This window comes from Coregonus clupeaformis, chromosome 17 (assembly GCF_020615455.1).
Source record: "Coregonus clupeaformis isolate EN_2021a chromosome 17, ASM2061545v1, whole genome shotgun sequence".
Classification (NCBI taxonomy): domain Eukaryota; kingdom Metazoa; phylum Chordata; class Actinopteri; order Salmoniformes; family Salmonidae; genus Coregonus; species Coregonus clupeaformis.
Window position 1 is genome coordinate 56,096,204 of NC_059208.1, and position 26,210 is coordinate 56,122,413.

The following is a 26,210-nucleotide window of genomic DNA, read 5'->3' on the forward strand; positions in this document are numbered from 1 at the left end:
CAAACACCAAATTGAGACTCTGCATGCAGAATTCTGCAAAATCATGGTCCATGTACAACCCTATGGTATTTCATGGTATTGTGGGAGATACAATGATGAGAGATGGGTAACTAGTGTTATTAAATTATTAAGTGTCCTGTTGCAGATCATGTATTTAATGCCTCCCAGTGGAGGAGTCCAGTGAAGGAAGGAAAATATCTAGAAACGTTTTATTGGTCCTCAGAGAGAGCTATTTTGGTGTATTTGCCAGAATGAGTTAAAAGAAAGCTTACATCTTATTTTATTCAGAAACCAACGAGCACTGACAGTATAATGATCCGTCAACAACTGTGATTTCACCTTAACTCTTCAGAGAGGTATCTGTTAAACTGAATGACCAGAGCCATTTTGATTTAATTTATCTGAATCTGTCAGTGTAGAGGTGTGATGATTGGTCAAGTCCCAGGTTCAAACCAGCCTTGTACTGCACTATACATCATGTCCTCTGCACTTAACCTGGATTCCATCAGTAAGCTGTATATCCAGCTGCCTGGTTGGTTAATGCACATTGAGGTTGAAATCTATATTCGTCACTCTGGAGCACCAAGGCATTCTGCCAAGTTACTAAAATAATACTATCCCCTCAGTCCACTTGATAAATTCGAAAACAGAACAGTTTACAGAACGCGCTGAACAAATTAAGAGCAAGATATTTTTTGGAACCAGACCAAGACTAGTGCTCGTCTTAATAGTAACAACTTCAGTGTCCTAATGGACACCTTCTATCTATCTCTGGACTATAAGAAGAAAGTAAGCTATAGACTGGCAACATCTACACTCCATCCAGTCTACATCTACTGTCCACTCCATCCAGTCTACATCTACTGTCCACTCCATCCAGTCTACATCTACTGTCCACTCCATCCAGTCTACATCTACTGTCCACTCCATCCAGTCTACATCTACTGTCCACTCCATCCAGTCTACATCTACTGTCCACTCCATCCAGTCTACATCTACTGTCCACTCCATCCAGTCTACATCTACTGTCCACTCCATCCAGTCTACATCTACTGTCCACTCCATCTAGTCTACATCTACACTCCATCCAGTCTACATCTACACTCCATCCAGTCTATATCAGCACTCCATCCAGTCTATATCAGCACTCCATCCAGTCTACATCTACACTCCATCCAGTCTACATCAGCACTCCATCCAGTCTACATCAGCACTCCATCCAGTCTACATCTATACTCCATCCAGTCTATATCAGCACTCCATCCAGTCTATATCAGCACTCCATCCAGTCTACATCAGCACTCCATCCAGTCTACATCAGCACTCCATCCAGTCTACATCTGCACTCTATCCAGTCTACATCAGCACTCCATCCAGTCTACATCAGCACTCCATCCAGTCTACATCAGCACTCTATCCAGTCTACATCAGCACTCCATCCAGTCTACATCAGCACTCCATCCAGTCTACATCTACACTCCATTCAGTCTACATCAGCACTCCATCCAGAATACATCAGCACTCCATCCAGTCTACATCTACACTCCATTCAGTCTACATCAGCACTCCATCCAGAATACATCAGCACTCCATCCAGTCTACATCTACACTCTATCCAGTCTACATCTACACTCCATCCAGTCTACATCAGCACTCCATCCAGTCTACATCAGCACTCCATCCAGTCTACATCAGCACTCCATCCAGTCTACATCTACACTCTATCCAGTCTACATCTACACTCCATCCAGTCTACATCAGCACTCCATCCAGTCTACATCAGCACTCCATCCAGAATACATCAGCACTCCATCCAGTCTACATCAGCACTTCATCCAGTCTACATCTACACTCCATCCAGTCTACATCAGCACTCCATCCAGTCTACATCTACACTCCATCCAGTCTATATCAGCACTCCATCCAGTCTACATCAGCACTCCATCCAGTCTACATCAGCACTCCATCCAGTCTACATCTACACTCCATCCAGTCTACATCTGCACTCCATCCAGTCTACATCTACACTCTATCCAGTCTACATCTACACTCTATCCAGTCTACATCTACACTCCATCCAGTCTACATCAGCACTCCATCCAGTCTACATCAGCACTCCATCCAGTCTACATCAGCACTCCATCCAGTCTACATCTACACTCTATCCAGTCTACATCTACACTCTATCCAGTCTACATCTATACTCCATCCAGTCTATACCAGCACTCCATCCAGTCTACATCAGCACTCCATCCAGTCTACATCTACACTCCATCCAGAATACATCAGCACTCCATCCAGTCTACATCTACACTCTATCCAGTCTACATCTACACTCCATCCAGTCTACATCAGCACTCCATCCAGTCTACATCAGCACTCCATCCAGTCTACATCAGCACTCCATCCAGTCTACATCTACACTCTATCCAGTCTACATCTACACTCCATCCAGTCTACATCAGCACTCCATCCAGTCTACATCAGCACTCCATCCAGAATACATCAGCACTCCATCCAGTCTACATCAGCACTTCATCCAGTCTACATCTACACTCCATCCAGTCTACATCAGCACTCCATCCAGTCTACATCTACACTCCATCCAGTCTATATCAGCACTCCATCCAGTCTACATCAGCACTCCATCCAGTCTACATCAGCACTCCATCCAGTCTACATCAGCACTCCATCCAGTCTACATCTGCACTCCATCCAGTCTACATCTACACTCTATCCAGTCTACATCTACACTCTATCCAGTCTACATCTACACTCCATCCAGTCTACATCAGCACTCCATCCAGTCTACATCAGCACTCCATCCAGTCTACATCAGCACTCCATCCAGTCTACATCTACACTCTATCCAGTCTACATCTACACTCTATCCAGTCTACATCTATACTCCATCCAGTCTATACCAGCACTCCATCCAGTCTACATCAGCACTCCATCCAGTCTACATCTACACTCTATCCAGTCTACATCTACACTCTATCCAGTCTACATCTGCACTCCATCCAGTCTACATCTACACTCTATCCAGTCTACATCTACACTCTATCCAGTCTACATCTACACTCCATCCAGTCTACATCAGCACTCCATCCAGTCTACATCAGCACTCCATCCAGTCTACATCAGCACTCCATCCAGTCTACATCTACACTCTATCCAGTCTACATCTACACTCTATCCAGTCTACATCTATACTCCATCCAGTCTATATCAGCACTCCATCCAGTCTACATCTATACTCCATCCAGTCTACATCAGCACTCCATCCAGTCTACATCTATACTCCATCCAGTCTACATCAGCACTCCATCCAGAATACATCAGCACTCCATCCAGTCTACATCAGCACTTCATCCAGTCTACATCTACACTCCATCCAGTCTACATCAGCACTCCATCCAGTCTACATCAGCACTCCATCCAGTCTATATCAGCACTCCATCCAGTCTACATCAGCACTCCATCCAGTCTACATCAGCACTCCATCCAGTCTACATCAGCACTCCATCCAGTCTACATCTACACTCCATCCAGTCTATATCAGCACTTCATCCAGTCTACATCTACACTCCATCCAGTCTACATCTACACTCCATCCAGTCTACATCAGCACTCCATCCAGTCTACATCAGCACTCCATCCAGTCTATATCAGCACTCCATCCAGTCTACATCAGCACTCCATCCAGTCTACATCAGCACTCCATCCAGTCTACATCAGCACTCCATCCAGTCTACATCTACACTCCATCCAGTCTACATCAGCACTCCATCCAGTCTACATCAGCACTCCATCCAGTCTACATCAGCACTCCATCCAGTCTACATCAGCACTCCATCCAGTCTACATCTGCACTCTATCCAGTCTACATCTACACTCCATCCAGTCTACATCAGCACTCCATCCAGTCTACATCAGCACTCCATCCAGTCTACATCTACACTCCATCCAGTCTACATCAGCACTCCATCCAGTCTACATCAGCACTCCATCCAGTCTACATCAGTACTCCATCCAGTCTACATCAGTACTTTTGTGAAACCATCATAACTCCAGACAGTTTCGCAATATCAGCTCAATCTCATGTAATATTATTTAACAGTTTTATAGCGAACAAACTACTACCCTCATATATTCCCCTTTACAGCCATGCAATCCACCATCCTCTATATGTTCTCGTTTGCTAACACTTGCTATCCCTTTGTATAGGCTTGGTGTGTGAACTGTTGACTCCTGTGATGACACAGACAGGCCCTCGTTGAGTCAGAAACCCCAGCAAAGACAGCGCTCAAACAACTAGCCACTGTGAGCTAAACAATGCTTTTCTACTTGCTATTTGTAACGAAGTATCCTCCTCTTCACACACCATGATGGCATCTCTTGAGGCCCATTTGAAATGCTCAAAATATAATTGTTGTGACATTTAGTTCCAGGCACTAATATCCACTTATCCGTGTATTTATTTCATGGTCTATACTATTTCTGCTTCATTTACTGTATTCAATCGTTTTATTTACACAAACACTCTTTCTTTCCCCCCGTCACGTTTCAGTCCAGGAGCAGCAGAGCCCCTAATCCTTGGGGCCGTGACGTCACAGCTGAAGTAAACTTGGGAAGGTTCTTCCTCCTTTAGTGTCCTAACCCAGGGGAAAATGGGATTAGTACCGCCAGGGGACTTTACTGCAGTGATGGAGTAGACAGGAGACCAATAGAGGCCCAAGGCAGGAGTACACTGACTAAGAGTCTCAGAGACTGGACACTGAGAGACTACCTGGTGGGCTCTTGTGAGAAAACGTACTGGGAGATATGGAGATGCACCCTGACAGATTCAGGGAGGTAGAGAGACTTTCAGAGATTGATTGATTCCGAGAGAGAGAGAGGGAGAGAGAGAGAGAGACATTGAGACTCAGGGATAATCCAAGCCTCTAAGGGACATGGTTGGTTACAGTGAATGGACGTAAAATGGACATGGTGTGCTGTGGTGTGAAAGACTCCCTCTCAGCTCAACAATGGAGTGAGAAGATACATTAGATAAATATCTTTGGCAATACTATAAGAGGATCTCTGAGCACCCAGGACATACTTCAGAGAGAGTCCAAGGTGACAGAGGCTACAAAGGTCACTGGACTCTGATTGGCTAAATTAACTGGCTATAGAGAATACCAACCATCCACTCACTCCTGACTGGTTATCACGTGATTCTATCCTTGAAACAGGTATGTTTGGAGGAGTTTTCTGTTGGCTGAAGTTGATGATGCTATATCAAATTGATACACTTTGAATGTGGCTCATGAATACATTGTGGAGATGTAGTGATATAGGTGCATCTGAATGTAAAAAAAATATTATCAGAATGGAGAAAATTCTGTCTTAGAGAGAGAGAGAGAGACTAGCATAATGAGAACTTTCTCACAACAGATTGGCTACCCGCACTTTACATTTTTAGAAAGGCTTAGTTAACTGAATACTAGTTAATTCATTGTCGTACTGTGAACTCTTACTCCCCAGGCGATACAGAGGCACACTGTGTCTTAACAAGTTGTTCTCTTGGGAGATGGTTTGTGTGACACAAGGTTTTTGGTAAGGTTTGAGTTCATTTTGTGAACTGCTAATGAAGTAAGACTCTCTCTAAGCTCCGTATTCGTCACTGACAGGTAGGTGTCAAGATGCTGGGACACTTTAATGGAATGTTCCATCATAACTCTTATATGAGAGTGTAGCCATGAAAGGTTTCAGTGTGTCATACTTCCAGGTTTATGGAAAACGAATGTAGGTAACAGGATGGAATATTTAAATAAAGCGTTACTAATAATACATGTGGTGGTGTGAGAGCAGACCATTGTGACTGTGATTTGTATTAAAGCCAATGGAAACTATGGAGCACTTGCACTGACTCAAGTGTCTGGTATATTGGCATATTCATGTAACTAAAATATGTATCATGTTGTAGAACACAGTGATGTGCTAATAAGCTAGTTATTTATTATACACCTACTGTACCTCTCCACATCACACCTCACCAATTTCACACAGCACAGCCGTGTCTCAAAAACAGTATCAGCTAACATTAACAACACATTCTCTATCATAAAAAAATATATTAACTACATTAACAACACAGTCTCTCATCAAAAAATGACTAACAATAACCCCAGTATTATTACATACTGTATAACGTGGGACTAGTGTTGACCCCTTTTCATCCAGACGCTATATTAGTTAATTGAGTGTGTTTATCTACAGTGTGTGATGAGTGACACACAGTACCATCCCTCTACATCACCACCATGTATGCTGACTCACTAGGCCTAATCCCCTGTTCTTGCACAGATTTACAAAGTTTGCACAGCCCATTCATGTATGGCCAAGATAAAGAAACGTGATGCTCTCACATTCTTCCACTGTGTATCTCTGGTAATTTCCTCCCAAGATCATTTTCAGTATAAAGCTAATTTAATGGTGCAGAAATATCACCATAGAGCATACCATAGAGGGTGCAGTCAAATCGCTGTGGTCTAAGGGCCTTTTTCTGATCTAGTGATTATATTTCTATTGAGCATATTACTTTGTACTCGCTGAGAAACTCAATGTTGTTTGCATTATATTGTCACATGATGACTATACTGTATTACTGTTTTTTCAGAAGCAGTCCATCCCTGCCTCTCAGCAATGGAGATTGTCACGTCCTTGGCGGTCAATGCAACGCCTGAAGACATGAACAGTACCTCCAACCCCCAGTGGGGGGTGCCCTACCTGAAGAAACTAGCCCACTTGGACGAGGGCCTGTACCAGGAGTTCTATGGCCTGTGGGTGACCCTGATGGTGGTCAACACCCTGATGTTCGTGGTGGGTGTGGTCCTTAACAGCCTGACCCTCTGCATCTTCTGCCTGCCCTCCCAGACCTCATCCGCCCCTGTGGTCTATACCATCAACCTGGCAGTGGCTGACCTGTTGGTGGCGCTCTCGCTCCCTGCCCGCATCGCCCTCTACCACAGCGGTGGAGGGTGTCTGGCGTGTTCCTACGTCCACACCTTCAGCTACTTCGTCAACATGTACTGCAGCATCCTCTTCCTCACCAGCATCTGCGTGGACCGCTACATTGCCGTGGTGTGGGCCGGGGCCGGGCGCCGCTGGAGGAGCCCCGGGGTTGCCAAGGGAGTCAGCGCGGGGATCTGGCTCTTTGCCGTGGTGGTCACCTACTCCTTCCAGACCACGGCGCTGGAAATCAAGGCCACATCATGCTGCCGCCTCACCGCCCTCTTCGCCCTGACCTTCCTGGAGTTCCTGCTCCCCCTGGTGGTCATCGTGACGTTCACACTCAGGGTGGCGTGCGCCCTAACCGAGCCCAGGCTGATGCCTCAGAGCTGGGGCCGGCGGGCCAGAGCGGTCAGGCTCCTGGTGGCTGTCCTGGTCGTCTTTTCCGTCTGCTTCGTGCCTTTCCACGTGCGCCAGGCGCTGGTGTACTTCCGGATGGGGGGTGACAGGGCACAGCAGGTGGTGGCGTACCACGCCACGGTGACCCTCAGCAGCCTCAACAGCTGCCTGGACCCAGTGGTCTATTGCTTTGTGACGGACAGCTTCCGCTCGGCCATGCGCCGGGCCTGCAGGAAGAGGGCAGAGGCGGAGACGGAGAGGACCAGTGGAGGGGACGTGGCCAGTGGACTAAGGAGTTCAAAAGGATCAGGGACAGCCACGGCTATCGCTCACAGTGTGGCCACACTGACTCTCACCACCTGCACCCTGCGACAGATGGAGATGTCTGCATAGAGAGAGGAGAGGAGTGACAGAGGGAGAGAGGAAAATGGATGGAATTGGAATGAGAGAGGGTGTTGCTACTATACTGGCTGGCTATTGTGACTAAGGGAAATGCCATTGATAAGACTGCATTGGGACTTTAGATCTCTTGAGCTTTTGAAACCCAACAGAATTTACATCCTGGTGTTTGGATTCTGAAGACTCATACAATACTATGCAGTGATAATGAACCTGGACAAGACATGTGATTGATTTGAATCACTAAAAAGCAGTGGCACTGTAATGGAACAGTAGCAGACATTTTTCCAGAAAAAGCGTAAGCTGTTTATTTTAATTTGAGTGTCAATGTTATGTTTTTACATTGAGATTTTTCATATCTCTTGTCACACTTAAAGTTTCTTAACACTTCTGTAACATCTGTAAACAGCACAATAAATACATAATTTGAAAAAATAAAAATAAACTATTCTCGGATCATGATGTAACCAGTTGCACAAAGGGTGAATGGTCCTTACAAGTGCATCCCATCACAGACTACCTTTGTTTATTGCGCCTCCACTTGATTTAATGGACAAATTGGCTCACTTGTTTATCTCACTGCACTGACATGTTTTAGTCAAAGCACTCCTGTGGCTTTCAATGTTCTCCTTGAAAAACATCTCCCTTAAAGCTACAGTATGGGATTCGTAAAACAGCACTAACCATGTTTTGAGGCTAAACAGTTTGTTTACAAACAAGCTTATATTTTGGAGGTTTTGATATGGTGTGACAGTTGAATTAAGCTTGTGATTTATAGTTTATATTCTTCAATAATTTATTTAAAAGTCTAAAAATGTATTTACCAATCCCAGATTGCCCCTTTTAACTGTCACTGAGTCAGAAAATGTAATGTGGTATTCTAAAGGTAAACACTTTCACGATTTGTTTGGGACATTTATCCATTTAGGGGGAGATGCTGTAGACCAGTGGTTTTCTATCCTAGTCCTGGGGACCCAAAGGGGGGCACATTTTTGTTTTTGCCTTAGCGCTACACAGCTGATTCAAATCATCAACTTATCATCAAACTTTGATGATTTGAATCAGGCAAAAACAGAAATATGCACTACTTTGGGTCCCCAGGACCAGGATTGAGAACCACTGCTGTAGGCCACCACATTCACTCACTGTGTTCATTATTATTTGGCCACAAGGGGGTAGCATGAGACTTGGATGTTTTCATTTGATTGCGACTGTTCACGTTTCTGCATTTGGACCTTCTTAGTAAGCATTACTGTTTTATTCCTGGAAAACATACTTCCACATCCTCTATATGTCATTTTCCAAACTCCTACAATGCCTTCCTGTAAAATGATGCCTGTTACATTCCCATCATGCTCTGCTGTTGGGAGCAAACAGACTCATAACCTCCTGCCGTTTCATTCAGTCTGTGTCCGCTGGTCAGGCTTGTATTTGTGACATTCTTCCACAGGATGTGAACAAGGATCAGTCTGGGCTTTGGCGTTGTTCACACCTAGGTCCTACAGCATGAGTATCGCCATCCCTCCCCTGGCTGTGGCCCGTGGCCAGGTGGTTTGGCTGGGGTGACTTGGGGCCAGGTGGTTTGCCTGGGGTGACTGGGGGCCTGACGCAAAGGCCTAGGCAGCAGGTTTGAGGTCAATTCAAATTGTCAATCAATTCAGGCAGTGATTTGAGTAAAATTACAAATTAAAACCTTTGAATTAAAAAGCTTTTCCTTTTCAGTTTATCGAGAGGTCATTGAAAATAGATGCCCTTTTAGAATTATTGGAATTTCAGTTTACTTCCTAAATAGACTGACTTCAATTCAAATTGACCCCAAACCTGCTAGACAGAGGAACAAATAAGGAGGAGGAGAACCTGAAACTGCCAGGCCAGAATTTTCCACCGCACTCTCTGAGGGTAAGCACGTTTAGAGAACAAATCGTCTGCTGTGAGTTGATTCAGCGTCTTTAATGGAAAGTGATAAAACGGTTTTTCCCCCCAGGCCACAACGAGATCCAGTCTTATCAACAGCTGTGATTCTCTGTGTGGGTTTAGAGGTGAAAGGTGAAAGGTGAAGGACGTTTCGTCTGATATTCAACTGTTATTTACCTGTTGTACATTTCTTTGAAGCTTACTGGACATATTGACACATTCAGAACAAAAGAGGTTAGGACAGGCCTTCTGTTGCGGACGATGTTACCTTGAGCTTGGAAGGACAGAATGAAGGATAGTGTATCTCCGAATCAAATAGGACAGGTTTCTGACCTGTTATTAGGTTTCAGGCTTGCATGTACACTATTTGTTCAAGCAAAGCCTGACAGGTATTGATGGGAAGGTATCCTATTTGGAGGAAGGCTATTGAACGATCGCTTCTCCAAGGTCAACCTTCCCTACAGGTCAAAGTTATTGTATAATGGTGTGTAGATCAACATACACTACGACTGTGTAGTGATGAGCTTTCATGTCATGAGACATACTGTGTGTATAATGTGACCTCTGTGTGACCCTGCATGGCTATTATACTCTGTTTGTTATCTTTCTTCACACTGGTATCTCTTTCTCTCCCTAAGGAGTGCACGGCTATGCCTCACCAACACGAACTTGATGACTTGATGAGGCACTGAACAGGTTGTGCTGTCACTGTGCTAATACCACCATCTAGGACATGTTCATGTGGCGGAGGGCGGAGGGGGACTAGAAAGCTGCAGGGATTATTACTCAGCTGTTAGTATTGGACTCACGTAATAGATAGCTAACAGTATTAACTGCAGGCTATGCATTGCAGGTGCTCTACAGTTTATTGCAGTGCTACTTGCATTATGACACTGTAGTAGTAATCTCAGTTGGCCATATCAATTCATCTTTGATATGATCTGACCCTCCAGATTACTCTTTGAAACATATCTTATTTATGGGTAAAGCCAATGCCTGACTCCTCGCAATCCATAATTGTAAAGGAAGTCTGCCATAGGCTATTTGTTGGAACTATGGCCACTGTGACAACAATTCAGGTCAGGGACATTCATCCTGAAAGTTTGCTATGCTGTATGACCTACACATTGCGTTATTATGCTGAACAAAAATATAAACGCAACATGTAAAGTGTTGGTCCCATATTTCATGAGCTGATCAGCTCAAAAAGCTTATTTCTCTCAGATTTTGTGCACAAATTTGTTCACATCCCTGTTAGTGAGTATTTCTCCTTTGCCAAGATAATCCATCCACCTGACAGGTGTGGCATATCAAGGAGCTGACTAAACAGCATGATCATTACACAGGTGCACCTTCAGCTGGGGACAATAAAAGGCCACTCTAAAATGTGCAGTTTTGTTACACAACACAATGTCACAGATGTCTCAAGTTTTGATGGAGCATGCAATTGGCATGCTGACTGCAGGAATGTCCACCAGAGCTGTTGCCAGAGAATTTAATGTTAATTTCTCTACCATAAGCCGACTCCAATGTCGTTCTAGAGAATTTGGCAGTACGTCCAACCGGCCTCACAACCGCAGACCACGTGTAACCATGCCAGCCCAGGACCTCCACATCCGGCTTCTTCACCTGCGGGATCGTCTGAGATCAGCCAGACAGCTGATGAAACTGTGGTTTTGCACAACCAAATAATTTCTGCGCAAACTGTCTCAGGGAAGCTCATCTGTGTGCCCGTCCTCCTCACCAGGGTCGTAACCGACTTCAGTGGGCAAATGCTTACCTTCGATGGACACTGGCATGCTGGAGAAGTGTGCTCTTCACAGATAAATCCCGGTTTCAACTGTACCGGGCAGATGCCCGACAGCGTGTAGGTCAGTATTCCAGTTCCCGCCATAATCCAGCAACTTCGCACAGCCATTGAAGAGGAGTGGGACAACATTCTACAGGCCACAATCAACAGCCTGATCAACTCTATGATGTGTCGCGCTGCATGAGGCAAATGGTGGTCACATCAGATACTGACTGGTTTTCTGATCCACACCCCTACCTTTTTTTTAAGGTATCTGTGACCAACAGATGAATATCGATATTTCCAGTCATGTGAAATCCATAGATTAGGGCCTAATGAATTTATTTCAATTGACTGATTTCCTTATGTGAACTGTAACTCAGTAAAAACTTAGAAAATGTTGCATGTTGTGTTTATGTTTTTGTCAAGTGTAGATCTAAAAGGTTATGAAATTAAATTAAGTTTAATAATTCCTGATGAGACCTGGCCAGGGTTTAAACATCAAAGGTTTCAGAGACTGTTACCTACACTACTAAATTAAGAGTAACATAAATACAATCAATCATAATCGAGCCCTTTTTCCTTGCCACCGTGCTTCTACATCAGCATTGCTTGCTCTTTGGGGTTTTAGGCTGGGTTTCTGTATAAACCTCTTCTGGCTGTGCCGGGTTGAGATTATAAGAGTACATCGCCATTAAGGCTAGATCGTTCTTCAAGATGTTCAGACGTTCATAGATGACCAGCAGGGTCAAATAATAATCACAGTGGTTGTAGAGGGTGCAATAGGTCAGCACCTCAGGAGTAAATGTCAGTTGACTTTTCATAGCCAATCATTTAGAGGTCGAGACAGCAGGTGCGGTAGAGAGAGGAGAGAGGGAGAGAGAGGGTCGAAACAGCAGGTCCGGGATAAGGTAGCAGGTCCGGTGAACAGGTCAGGGTTCCATAGCCACAGGCAGAACAGCAGAAACGGGATCAGCAGCACGACCAGGTGGACTGGGGATGGGGACAGCCAGGAGTCGCCAGGCCAGGTAGTCCTGAGGCATGTTCCCTGGGCTCATGAGACAAGGCGGAGTATAGCCCACGAAGAGCTCCCCCACCACACAAGCCCGAGGGGGCGCAAGACCGGTCAGGAAGATAACGTCAGTGACTCAACCCACTCAAGTCGAGTGTAGCGAAGAAAAAAAAACCTGGCAAGACGTGATGCACCCCTCCTAGGGATGGCATGGGAGAGCACTAATAAGCCAGTGACTGAGCCCCCTTAATAGGGTCAGAGGCAGAGAATCCTAGTGAAGAGAGGGGAGCTGGCCAGGCAGAGACAGCCAAGGTGGTTCGTCAGACTACAAGTAGTATGCTATTGCTTTTACTGGACATATGTAGACATATTAATCATGATTTACCACCATTTAATTGCATTAGAACTGTAAAAGGTATTCAGTACCTTTTAGTATGCAAGAACATAGCAATGAGAATGCTCTCCTGATTCTTCCTGGAGTGTCTCAATCTAGCTGCCTTAGCCAATGACTATTTAAAAAAAAAATTTAAACAGAGAGGAAGTCAATGAATTTACTCAAGTTGATTTACAAAGCTGCAGTAGGTCAGTAAGATTCACTCACACAGTCATGCACGCACACACAGTGGCGGAAAAAGTACCCAACTGTCATACTTGAGTAAAAGTAAAGATACCTTAATAGAAAATGACTAAAGTAAAAGTGAAAGTCACCCAGTAAAATATTACTTTAGTAAAAGTCTAAAAGTATTTGGTTTTAAATATACTTAAGTATCAAAAGTAAATGTAATTGCTAAAATATATTTAAGTATCAAAAGTAAAAGTATAAATAATTTCAAATTCCTTATATTAAGCAAACCAGATGACACCATTTACTTTTTTTTATTTTTTACATGCCAACACTCAGACATAATTTACAAATGAAGCATGTGTGTTTTATGAGTCCGCCAGATCAGAGGCAGTAGAGATGACCAGGGATGTTCCTTTGATAAGTGTGTGAATTGGACAATTTTCATGTCCTGCTAAGCATTCAAAATGTAACAAGTACTTTTTGGTGTCAGGAAATATGCATGGAGTAAAAAGTGCATTATTTTCTTTAGGAAAGCTGCGAAGTAAAAGTAAAAGTTGTCAAAAATATAAATAGTAAAGTAAAGTACAGATATCCCCATAAACTACTTAAGTAGTACTTTAAAGTATTTTTACTTAAATACTTTACACCACTGCACACACACGCACACAAACATTGCATTCTGTTTAAAAATAACACTCAACGCTCCTGCTTCATTGACTTCAGTTAGCTTCACATGGTTCAACAGGGTCAATATAGGAAGGCAAACGGCCTGTCTGTCCCTATACAACAGAGCTGGACATTGTTATATAAATGCACAAGTAGGCTAGCAGAAGTTATATTTTCTTTGTGGTCTCATTGTTTTTTCACAGGTCCGTCCCAAATAGCACCCTATTCCCTGCACAGCACATTACTTTTGGCCAGGGCTGATCAAAAGTAGTGCACTATATAGGGAATATGGTGCTATTTGCGACAGACCCCGTTTTTTCCACACCTTTAGACCCATTTAATGAGATCGTATGTATTAACTCCATAGACTTTATAAGGTATTTAGAAACGGAGGAAACTGAGACACTGTGGGTGTTGGCCCACACCAATAAGAGTGTTGAATAGTTGCCATCATGTTGAAAGATCCTGCATGCTGGCCGCTCTGATGAACTCTAATTGTGCCACAGAGTCATTACTTAAGAACTACAGATCACATCAAGTAAATCAATTGCTATTTGCATGTGAAAATGTAATGGTATGCATTTGTTCAATTGTTACCATTTTTTGTTGGTGGCCCAGTTTTTAAGAGTGTTGCCAAAACGAGTGTGGCTTTAAGCTTCCCCATCACGAGCTCCTCAAACCCAGACGGCTTGCCAGCTTCAACTCTGGTTTTGCAACCAGATGGAATGCAGTCTAGCAGTCAGTTCTGTGGGAATCTACCACTCTTTTATTATCAAACCCTTGTTTCCTCATATCTCTCAGTACATTAACGTTTTTAACCATTTCCACCTTTGGTTTAATTTGTCTGCACACGGTGTCTCTGTTGGAAAAAAAAGCATAATGTGTGAGCAGGGCCCATAACTTTTCACAGGCAAGGGTTCAAACAACAAATTGTTGGTCTTAAATTCCTTTGCATTCATAATTCTCTACTGTACAGAAATATATATTTTTGCATTTATTTTCTCCAAAAACACACTCATCCAACTGTAAACAAGATCTAGCTAGCTAACCTACTGCTCAGAGAGGGCAAAGAGGTGATCAGCTATCAGCTGATTATAGTGAATGTAGATTATGTAAACCAACTACTGTAGTTAGCTAGCTAATTATGCTGTTGAAACAAACTAGTCTTTTACCTGTGGCTGGAGTTTGTTCTGTTGCTGACATCTGCCTCTCAGGCCTACAAATAAAAAGCCGAATTTAACCCATTTATGTCCCTGACCGATTACCTCTTTAAATATACTTAAGTATCAAAGTAAAAGTATAAATAATTTCAAATTCCTTATATTGAGAAAACAATTGTTTTATTTACAGATAGCCGGGGGGACTCTCCAAAACTCAGACATCATTTATAAAGGGAGCATGTGTGTTAAGTGAGTCAGATCAGAGGCAGTAGAGATGACCAGGGATGTTCTCTTGATAAGTGTGTGAATTGGACCATTTTCCTGTCCTGCTAAGCATTCAAAATGTTACGAGTACTTTTGGGTGTCAGGGAAAATGTATGGAGTAAAAAGTACATGATTTTCTTTAGGAATGTAGTGAAATCAAAGTAAAAGTTGTCAAAGTAAAGTGCAGATACCCCCAAAACTATATAAGTTGTACTTTAAAGTTTTTTTTACTTAAGTACTTTACATCACTGCTCTGGTGTCACTTTGTCCACCATTAGGTTAACATACCTGCCTTTTGTAAGGTGCTTTTCAACAATTTGCTTGTATTTATAGACCTGAATAGACTGCACAGTCCAGTTCAGCAGGGTGAGGTAGAAGGGGGGGAGAGAGAGAAAGAGAGAGAGAGAGAGAGAGAGAGAGAGAGAGAGAGAGAGAGAGAGAGAGAGAGAGAGAGAGAGAGAGAGAGAGAGAGAGAGAGAGAGAGAGAGAGAGAGAGAGAGAGAGAGAGAGAGAGAGAGAGAGAGAGAGAGAGAGAGAGAGAGAGAGAGAGAGAGAGAGAGAGAAACAGAGAGAAAGGGTGTCCTGTTTGGCTCTTGTGTTCTCAAAGGCAGCTTTATTGTTCCGCCGGGTGTGAAAGTGACTAAGGAGACATGGACACGGGAGATAATCGTCTACTTGACAGAGGGGAACAATAGGAGGTCAAACCAGAGTCCCCAGGAGCGCTGTGGCCTCTCAGAGTTGAGTTTATGAACACAGCGGTTTCCTGTCCTCACGCTCACTGGTGTGTGTGTGTGTGTGTGTGTGTGTGTGTGTGTGTGTGAGAGTGTGTGCTTGTGTGTTTGCGTGTGCGTGTCTGTACTCGTGCGTGTGTGTGACCAGGTCCCAGACGCTGCTGTTAGGAGGTGTTTGGCTCCCCGTGAACTTCCATCACCTTTATTCTCCTGTCATATCCATCATCTCTTTAGTACAGTATGATGTACCATACATAGAGGACTGATCTGTGGATCTTTTCTCATGGGAGCTTTGTCTTAGCTCAAAGATGAGAAACATGACATGTATTGTGATGTGTGCAGGAAAGGTTTTTCTATCTCAGGTAATGAACTGTATGGAAACAGTTACTTACATACGTGCATACACAGACCTGCATAGTATACTGTATAAATGCAGTGGGTAGAACTTTCTTTAGAAGCTGCCGTTATGCAGGTTATTTTACCTCTTGGATAGTCATTTAAAGTATGAAGGACCTCTGACTTACTATTGTCATTGTTATAACCATTGTTATACACATTTTTACAAATGTTACCCCATTGTTTTTCCCACCACTTATCAATGAGGAAAAATGGACCCACAACTTGGATGTGTGTAACCCTGACATTCAGAATTTTCCGTCAGGCAGCGATCAACCATGTGATCATGTTGTGCTTTACCTACTGTTAAGCAGGAAGTATTTTGTGAGATTTCCCACTGTTTTGTTATTCTTCTTTGTATATTACACCAGGAAACTCATACCCGGTGTCTTTGACTCATGTTTCTTTTAGTTCCCCCCCCCTGTCCTGTCCAAATCTTCCCGTTCCCAGCCTAGATCCCTATAACTCAGCAATACTGCTTACATCACAGAGGTCTAGTCACTAGCCAGTAGTCCTTTATTTCTCCCTATCCACCTCCACCTCATCTTCACCCCTGGTGTATAAGGCTTCAACAGCGTCACACCATTTGATTCTCATTATTTCTCAGCATAATCTTTTTTTATTTCAAGACCTCCACCTCGTCTTATCCCCTGTGTAGTAGGACTATGGTAGGACTATGGTAGGTACAACCCAAGACAGGAGTAAAAAAATAATATATATATATATTTATATATATACACTACCAGTCAAAAGTTTGGACACACCTACTGATTCAAGGGTTTTTCTTTATTTTCACTGTTTTCTACATTGTAGAATAATAGTGAAGACATCAAAACTATGAACGCATATGGAATCATGTAGTAACCAACAAAGTGTTAAACAAATCAAAAGATATTTTATATTTGAGGTTCTTCAAATAGCCACCCTTTGCCTTTATGACAGCTTTGCACACTCTTGGCATTCTCACAACCAGCTTCACCTGGTCTTCAGCTTTTCCAACAGTCTTGAAGGAGTTCCCACATATGCTGAGCACTTGTTGGCTGCTTTTCCTTAACTCTGCTGTCCGACTCATCCCAAACCATCTCAATTGGGTTGAGGTCTGGGGATTGTGGGGGCCAGGTCATCTGATGCAGCACTCCATCACTCTCTTTCTTGGTAAAATAGCCCTTACACAGCCTTGAGGTGTGTTTTGGGTCATTGTCCTGTTGAAAATCAAATGATAGTCCTGCTAAGCGCAAACCAGATGGGATGGCGTATCACTGCAGAATGCTGTGGTAGCCATACTGGTTAAGTGTGCCTTGAATTCTAAATAAATCAAAGACAGTGTCACCAGAAAAGCACCCCCACACCATAACACCTCCTCCTCCATGCTTTATGGTGAGAAGTACACATGCGGAGATCATCCGTTCACCCACACCGCGTCTCACAAAGACACAGTGGTTGGAACCAATCATCTCCAATTTGGACTCCAGAAGAAAAGACACATTTCCACCAGTCTAATGTCCATTGCTTGTGTTTCTTGGCCCAAGCAGGTCTCTTCTTCATATTGGTGTCCTTTAGTAGTAGTTTCTTTGCAGCAATTTGACAATGAAGGCCTGATTCACACAGTCTCCTCTGAACAGTTGATGTTGAGATGTCTCTGTGACTTGACTTGAACATTTATTTGGGCTGCAATTTCTGAGGCTGGTAACTCTAATGAACTTATCCTCTGCAGGAGATGTAACTGTGGGTCTTCCATTCCTGTGGCGGTCCTCATGAGAGCAAGTTTCATCATAGCGCTTGGCGGTTTTGTGACTGCACTTGAAGAAACTTTCACATTTCTTGAAATGTTCCATATTGACTGACCTTCATGTCTTAAAGTAATGATGGACTGTCATTTCTCTTTGCTTATTTGAGCTGTTCTTGCCATAATATGGACTTGTTTTTTTTACCAAATAGGGCTATCTTCTACCTTGTCACAACACAACTGATTGGCTCAAACGCACTAAGAAGGAAAGTAATTCCACAAATTAACTTTTAAGAAACACACCTGTTAATTGAAATGCATTACAGGTGACTACCTCATGAAGCTGGTTGAGAGAATGCCAAGAGTGTGCAAAGCTTTCATCAAGGCAAAGGGTGGCTATTTGAAGAATCTCAAATATAAAATATATTTTGATTTTGTTTAATACTTTTTGGGTTACTACATGATTCCATATGTGTTATTTCATCGTTTTGATGACTTCACTATTATTCTACAATGTAAAAATTAAGAAAAACCCTTGAATGAGTAGGTGTGTCCAAACTTTTGACTGGTACTGTATATATTGTACAAGTTATTTAGAGCCCAGTGGAGCCCAGTGGATAACACATGAAAGTATTTTGCAACACAGTTCCATCTTTAGGCCTTTGTGTCAGTAGCACGCTATTGTAACAACTAATTGATACCTACTTTATGTTTGTACTAGAAAAAATACAGGCCAGCATCCCTCTGAAGGGGAGACTACTATTGATCCTTGAAATGGCATGAGGGGCCTACTGCTATACTCTGGATGAAACATGAGGAGAAATTAAATGCCTGGATAATACATCATCCTTTTATACAATGTTTTGTTGTTGTTGCTTTACCTGGTTACGTTTATCTGATAATAACAAATTAATAACTGTTTATTAACAATGTTATAGTATTTAGTGTCAATGCAGAGGTTCATCTATTGAAGTAACATGAGATTATTTGAGATTATGCAGAGGTTCTTTGGACGCGCCCAACATGATTTTATTTCCCTCTTTAAATCACAAACTCCGCCCCTTTATGCAAATCACTCACTCCGTCAGCGGAAGCTGGCTGTACGCTTATTTCCGACAGATATTCCTTCAAAGGCGTATTAAAGCTGTGGCTTGACGGGCTGCGAGACGTCCCAGAGGATCCAGTCGATGCACCAAAATACCTTCCGAGGGGACGTAAAAACAATATCGCAACAGTTACGAAGAAGGAAAGAGATAACGAAAACTGGGTAAGGATAATGCATGTTTTAAAAGATTACATTATTATTATTGACCAACTATCGTTACCAAGCATCGCAGGTTACTTGCTGCAGCAAAAGGTTTCGATTGACCGTTACAGTAGCAATGCTATATACTTGTGTAACAAGCGACACCAAAATGTCTGTAAATTCCGTGGTAGGCTATAATAAACGCGTTTCCTTATGAATGTCTATTACACTGTACTAGAATGAACGAACTGACAACCTCAAGTTTGTTGATAACGTTGAATACACAGCGGGTTTAATTAGATAATGATTCTGAGTGCTCGTGCAGCTATCTTCGGTGATGCTGTTGACAGTGGCCCTAGTAGACGGAAGGTGGCATAACGTTAATTGGACAGTTGTCAATTACAAATTGTCACGTTAACCTTTTCATATAATACAATAACATTTTCATATAACCCTTTTTATTATAATTATTCAAAAGCAGTCTATATTCCACGAGAGCTAGCTACTATTTTCTACGGTGTCATCCCGTTCAACTACTCTAGCTACTGGACAGGTGCGCGGGCGCCTGTAAAAAGTAGCCTATATGTTTTGCATGTGTTTTCACAAAATAACATTGTTATGCATTACTAATATAAATATAAATTCACAAGATTTTAGCCATGTTTTGTCATGGCATGAATCCAAAAATGTATTACACAATTTTTAGGCTCGCATCATTTTGTACCTACTACGTTCGCAATACAGCCGTGGCAAAAAAAGTAAAAACCCACGCCCTCTCCTGTACAATTGCTTTATTGTGTAATTGCAATCAACAATAGTCTCCAAATTAGCAATATGTATGTATAAGGTGATTTGACGCAATTTATAATCAAAGCACGTTCTAAATGGCCTATTTCAATCCGTCAAATAGGCCAATTAATAACACTGTAAAAGCAACCAAGTTTGTTTGTTGACCAGTTTGTCAAAATATGGTGGTACCTCTAGCTTTTACTCTTCAGCATAGCACAGTAAAAATGATACACCTGTAGTATTCACTCAAGGGTGTGTTTCAGCTGTGTAAACAAATCAAGCAGCCCACAGTCCAGCTCTTTACCTGAAAAGTTACCCATTACATGGTTGAGAATCCCTTCCCCCATACTAGCCCAGTTGCATCACAGTTCATTCAGAGCCTACATATAAAACTAACAAGTAGGGGCACCTTGCATCGTTTGTCCTGTCTAGAACAGAATACAATACAATGTCTATCATGATAGAATATCTATCATTATAGTCTATTCTATAATGCTAGATACTCTATCTAGCCTATAGATTATACGTATCACTCAACTACAAGGCTAGGAGAGAACAACACAATTACATGAATGATTGTGGATGTCTTGGCATTACACTAACAAGTACTTGACGTCTGCTATATTTATTAGTCTATATTTACTGCAGCGTACAGGTTAATGTCAGGGAAGGGGTGTGTTCTGTGGAGGACATTGAAATCAGATGTAAATCGCAGGGTAGAGAGAGCCTGCGGTATGTTTTTCTCTCCTGCTGATTACCCAAGTGCCTCGAGGGCGGTGATGCACTGTGTTCTTCTTTGCTTTTCAGAAATGTGTGCTAACCTAACCACAATGCTTTGTTTGTCTTTCGCAGGTGCCATGAAGACCACTACTCCTCTTTTCCAAAAGGACTAGGAGTACCACGTCTTTGGAAGCACTACTGCTGCACACCGTCGTCTCTAGAGGTTACTGTATGAAGCTTTTAAGGCCTTTTTGGTGAGTCTGTTTGGATGTTTTTACAACTCATTAACTATTCAGGTTAGATACCAGATCAAAACCATGTAGATAGGCACACAGACACACACACACACACACACACACACACACACACACACACACACACACACACACACACACACATACAACACACACACACACACACACACACACACACACACATACATACACACATACATATACACAAACCAAAAACACCCTCTCACACACTCTCCTGACCTGTAACTGTAGTGATGCGGGGTGTGCTGGTCCGTTCTGGTTTCAGCTCGACTGCGTGTGGACGCCAGTCATGAAGTGAAACCTTTACTTCCCATTAATGGTATTGATTTCTAAACACTCCTGCTGGGTCAGCAGGCAGACTCGCACCACAGCAGAAAGATGACAAGAGCCAGGCAACCACAGACCCTTGTTCTTCATTCGTTGCAGACTTTCTATGTTGCGTCAACATCCCTGAATAAAGCCTCAACGACACATGACAGAACGGTTACTGTCGGAGCTTTAGTGGAAATCTTCTTCCATAACCCCAGAAGTCACTGGACTGCACCCTGACACGACTTGTCCCTCCAGCACTTTGTGTTCCTCATTGCAGCTTAAAACTGCTGATTAAACCTTTCTGGCTGACTGCTCCATGTGGAGGCATGTGAAATCACCCTAAATGGGCGAAACGCTTCTCTTTAAAAACAATGATACGTTTAGTTTTAGGCTATCTTATCTTGTCTTTGGTTGTATGCTTCTGACAAGGTCTAATTCTTTTATTTTAAGAGCCTCTATCGTTTCATCAGAATCTTTAAATGGACAGTGAGTTTAGAAATGATAGCCCTACTCCTAGGCCTATAGTTGGAATATTTTTCTTAACTTGTTGTTGTGGGAGATGTTGGATATTAGGGCATATCGTCCAGATGATTTAATAATAAGAATAACAATAGTACAGGTTAGTACAGGTTGGGCCAATCCCCTGCCCCGCTGTACCAGGTCAGTGTTGTGCCTGTCATCCTTTCATTATAACACACGTTTCAGTGTGGATTCCAGCTCAGCAAAGATATTGACCTCCGATAACCCCACCCACTTCACTGAGATTCCAACAGACACTAAGTGTATTGAATTATACAGTCTATTACTTTATCCTTGCCGGCTTTCTCTTGTGAAGTTGCGCGATGTCATTTTTGTCCATTCTAGGGTCAGTAGGTCTAATTACAATGGGATGTTGTTTAACCACAACAGAAGATCTGATGTTCAGTGCATTTGGAAAGTATTCAGACCCCTTGACTTTTTCCACATTTTGTTACGTTACAGCCTTATTCTAAAATGGATTACATTAATTTTTTTCCTCATCAATCTACACACAATACCCCATAATGACAAAGCAAAAACAGGTTTGTAGAAATCTTTGCAAATGTATTAAAAATGAAAAACGGAAATATCACACTTACATAAGTATTCAGACCCTTTACTCAGTACTTTGTTGAAGCACCTTTGGCAGCAATTACAGCCTCGAGTCTTCTTGGGAATGACGCTACAAGCTTGGCACAACTGTATTTCCTGAGTGGCGCAGTGGTCTAAGGCACTGCATCGCACTGTGCCACTAGATCCTGGTTCGAATCCAGGCTCTGTCGCAGCCGGCCGCGACCGGGAGACTCATGGGCGGCGCACAATTGGCCCAGCGTCGTCCAGTGTAGGGGAGGGAATGGCCGGCAGGGATGTAGCTCAGTTGATAGAGCATGGCGTTTGCAATGCCAGGGTTGTGGGTTCGATTCCCACGGGGGGCCAGTATAAAAAAATGAAAAATATGTATTCACTAACTGTAAGTCGCTCTGGATAAGAGTGTCTGCTAAATGACTTAAATGTAAATATATTTGGGGAGTTTCTCCCATTCTTCTCTGCAGATTCTCTCAAGCACTGTCAGTTTGGATGGGGAGCATCGCTGCATAGCTATATTCATGTGCCTTTTACTGAGGAGTGGCTTCCATCTGGCCACTCTACCATAATGGCCTGATTGGTGGAGTGTTGCAGAGATGGTTGTCCTTCTGGAAGGTTCTCACATCTCCACAGAGGAACTCTGGAGCTCTGTCAGAATGACTATCGGGTTCTTGGTCACCTCCCAGACCAAGGCCCTTCTCCCCCGATTGCTCAGTTTGGCTGGGCGGCCAGCTCTAGGAAGAGTCTTGGTGGTTCCAAACTTCTTCTATTTAAGAATGATGGCAACCACTGTGTTCTTGGGGACCTTCAATGCTGCAGACATTTTTGGTACCCTTCCCCAGATATGTGCCTTGACACAATCCTCTCTCGGAGCTCTAAGGACAATTCCTTCGACCTCATGGCTTGGTTTTTGCTCTGACATGCAACGTCAACTGTGGGACCTTATATATGCAGGTGTGTGCCTTTTCAGATCATGTCCAATCAATTTAATTTACCACAGGTGGACTCAAATCAAGTTGTAGAAACAGCTCAAGGGTAGTCAATGTAAACAGGATGCACCAGAGCTCAATTTCGAGTCTCATAGCAAAGGGTCTGAATACTATTTCTGTTTTTTTATTTTTAATAAATTTGCAAAAAAATAGAAAAATCTGTTTTCGCTTTGTCATTATGGGGTATTTTGTCTAGATTGATGAGGGAAAAAAACAATTAATCAGTTGTAGAATAAGGCTGTAATGTAAATCAGGCTAAAATGGTTTGTTTTTGTCTGTGTTTACTCGTTGATGTCACAGTGACTGCTGATCGAGAGCAGACCTGACTCCGGCCAGGCAGACACATTGTTGTACCTCTAAATCAACATCAGGTGACATGCATGCAGCATGATTCTACTGAGGTTTAATAATAGCCCTGGTTCTAATGTAGAGGTCAGATAAATACTGCTCCTGTCCTGTCCTGTCTGCCATGTCAACCATTTCATCTGGTGTCCTGCTTTGCACTGTTAGCAAAGTGTCTTAATGTTCCACCTTAGTCTATTATAGTTATCATTTTGTACTGAACAAAATAATAAACGCAACATATAAAGTGCTGGTCCCATGTTTCATGAGCTGAAATAAAAGTAAAAAAAAAAAGCACAAAAAGCTTATTTCTCTCAAATTTTGTGAACAAATTTGTTTCCATCCCTGTTAGTGAGCATTTCTCCTTTGCCAAGATGATCCATCCACCTGACAGGTGTGGCATATCAAGAAGCTGATTAAACACCATGATCATTACACAGGTGCACTTTGTGCTGCGGACATTAAAAGGCCACTCTAGAATGTACAGTTTTGTCACACAACACAATGCCACAGATGTCTCAAGTTTTGAGGGAGTGTGCAATTGGCATGCTGACTGCAGGAATTTCCACCAGAGCTGTTGGCAGATAATTAAAATTGTATTTCTCTACCATAAGCTGCCTCCAATGTCGTTTTAGAGAATTTGGCAGTACGTCCAACTGGCCTCACAACCTCAGACCATGTGTATGGCGTTGTGTGGGCAAGGGTTTTGCTGATGTTAATGTTGTGAACAGAGAGCACCATGGTGGCGGTGGGGTTATGGTATGGGCAGGCATAAGCTACGGACAACAAACACAATTGCATTTTATCAATGGCAATTTGAATGCACAGAAATACCGGGACGAGATCCTGAGGCCCATTGTGAAGCCCACTTTCTTTAGGGTATCTGTAACCAACAGATGCATATCTGTATTCCCAGGCATGTGAAATCCATAGATTAGAGCCTAATGAATTTATTTCAACTGACTGATTTCCTCATATGAACTGTAACTTAGTAAAATATTAGAAATTGTTGCGTTTATATTTTTGTTCAATATACAGTGGGGAGAACAAGTATTTGATACACTGCCGATTTTGCAGGTTTTCCTACTTACAAAGCATGTAGAGGTCTGTAATTTTTATCATAGGTACACTTCAACTGTGAGAGACGGAATCTAAAACAAAAATCCAGAAAATCACATTGTATGATTTTTAAGTAATTAATTTGCATTTTATTGCATGACATAAGTATTTGATACATCAGAAAAGCAGAACTTAATATTTGGTACAGAAACCTTTGTTTGCAATTACAGAGATCATACGTTTCCTGTAGGTCTTGACCAGGTTTGCACACACTGCAGCAGGGATTTTGGCCCACTCCTCCATACAGACCTTCTCCAGATCCTTCAGGTTTCGGGGCTGTCGCTGGGCAATACGGACTTTCAGCTCCCTCCAAAGATTTTCTATTGGGTTCAGGTCTGGAGACTGGCTAGGCCACTCCAGGACCTTGAGATGCTTCTTACGGAGCCACTCCTTAGTTGCCCTGGCTGTGTGTTTCGGGTCGTGGTCATGCTGGAAGACCCAGCCACGACCCATCTTCAATGCTCTTACTGAGGGAAGGAGGTTGTTGGCCAAGATCTCGCGATACATGGCCCCATCCATCCTCCCCTCAATACGGTGCAGTCGTCCTGTCCCCTTTGCAGAAAAGCATCCCCAAAGAATGATGTTTCCACCTCCATGCTTCACGGTTGGGATGGTGTTCTTGGGGTTGTACTCATCCTTCTTCTTCCTCCAAACACGGCGAGTGGAGTTTAGACCAAAAAGCTATATTTTTGTCTCATCAGACCACATGACCTTCTCCCATTCCTCCTCTGGATCATCCAGATGGTCATTGGCAAACTTCAGACGGGCCTGGACATGCGCTGGCTTGAGCAGGGGGACCTTGCGTGCGCTGCAGGATTTTAATCCATGACGGCGTAGTGTGTTACTAATGGTTTTCTTTGAGACTGTGGTCCCAGCTCTCTTCAGGTCATTGACCAGGTCCTGCCGTGTAATTCTGGGCTGATCCCTCACCTTTCTCATGATCATTGATGCCCCACGAGGTGAGATCTTGCATGGAGCCCCAGACCGAGGGTGATTGACCGTCATCTTGAACTTCTTCCATTTTCTAATAATTGCGCCAACAGTTGTTGCCTTCTCACCAAGCTGCTTGCCTATTGTCCTGTAGCCCATCCCAGCCTTGTGCAGGTCTACAATTTTATCCCTGATGTCCTTACACAGCTCTCTGGTCTTGGCCATTGTGGAGAGGTTGGAGTCTGTTTGATTGAGTGTGGACAGGTGTCTTTTATACAGGTAACGAGTTCAAACAGGTGCAGTTAATACAGGTAATGAGTGGAGAACAGGAGGGCTTCTTAAAGAAAAACTAACAGGTCTGTGAGAG

At 43.0% G+C, this 26,210-nt stretch overlaps 2 protein-coding genes across 2 annotated transcripts in view; both read left to right on the plus strand.

The window, feature by feature from the left end:
• Positions 1 to 6,690: 6,690 nt before the first annotated feature.
• On the plus strand, positions 6,691 to 8,100 carry LOC121585806 (G-protein coupled receptor 20). Its single transcript, XM_041902096.1, has one exon. The coding sequence runs from the start codon at positions 6,691 to 6,693 to the stop codon at positions 7,786 to 7,788; it is 1,098 nt and encodes a 365-aa protein (XP_041758030.1). The 3' UTR covers positions 7,789 to 8,100.
• An 11,068-nt stretch (positions 8,101 to 19,168) lies between these two features.
• LOC121586775 (solute carrier family 45 member 4) overlaps positions 19,169 to 26,210 on the plus strand; it is a 69,009-nt gene continuing 61,967 nt past the window's right edge. Inside the window, exons 1-2 of the mRNA XM_045226426.1 lie at positions 19,169 to 19,284; positions 20,905 to 21,026. The gene's annotated coding sequence lies outside the window, so the exon portion shown is untranslated. The remainder of the gene's footprint in view (positions 19,285 to 20,904; positions 21,027 to 26,210) is intronic.

Bases quoted from the DNA above. Each gene is read 5' to 3' on its own strand.
- LOC121585806 (XM_041902096.1), top strand. From the start codon at position 6,691: ATGGAGATTGTCACGTCCTTGGCGGTCAATGCAACGCCTGAAGACATG.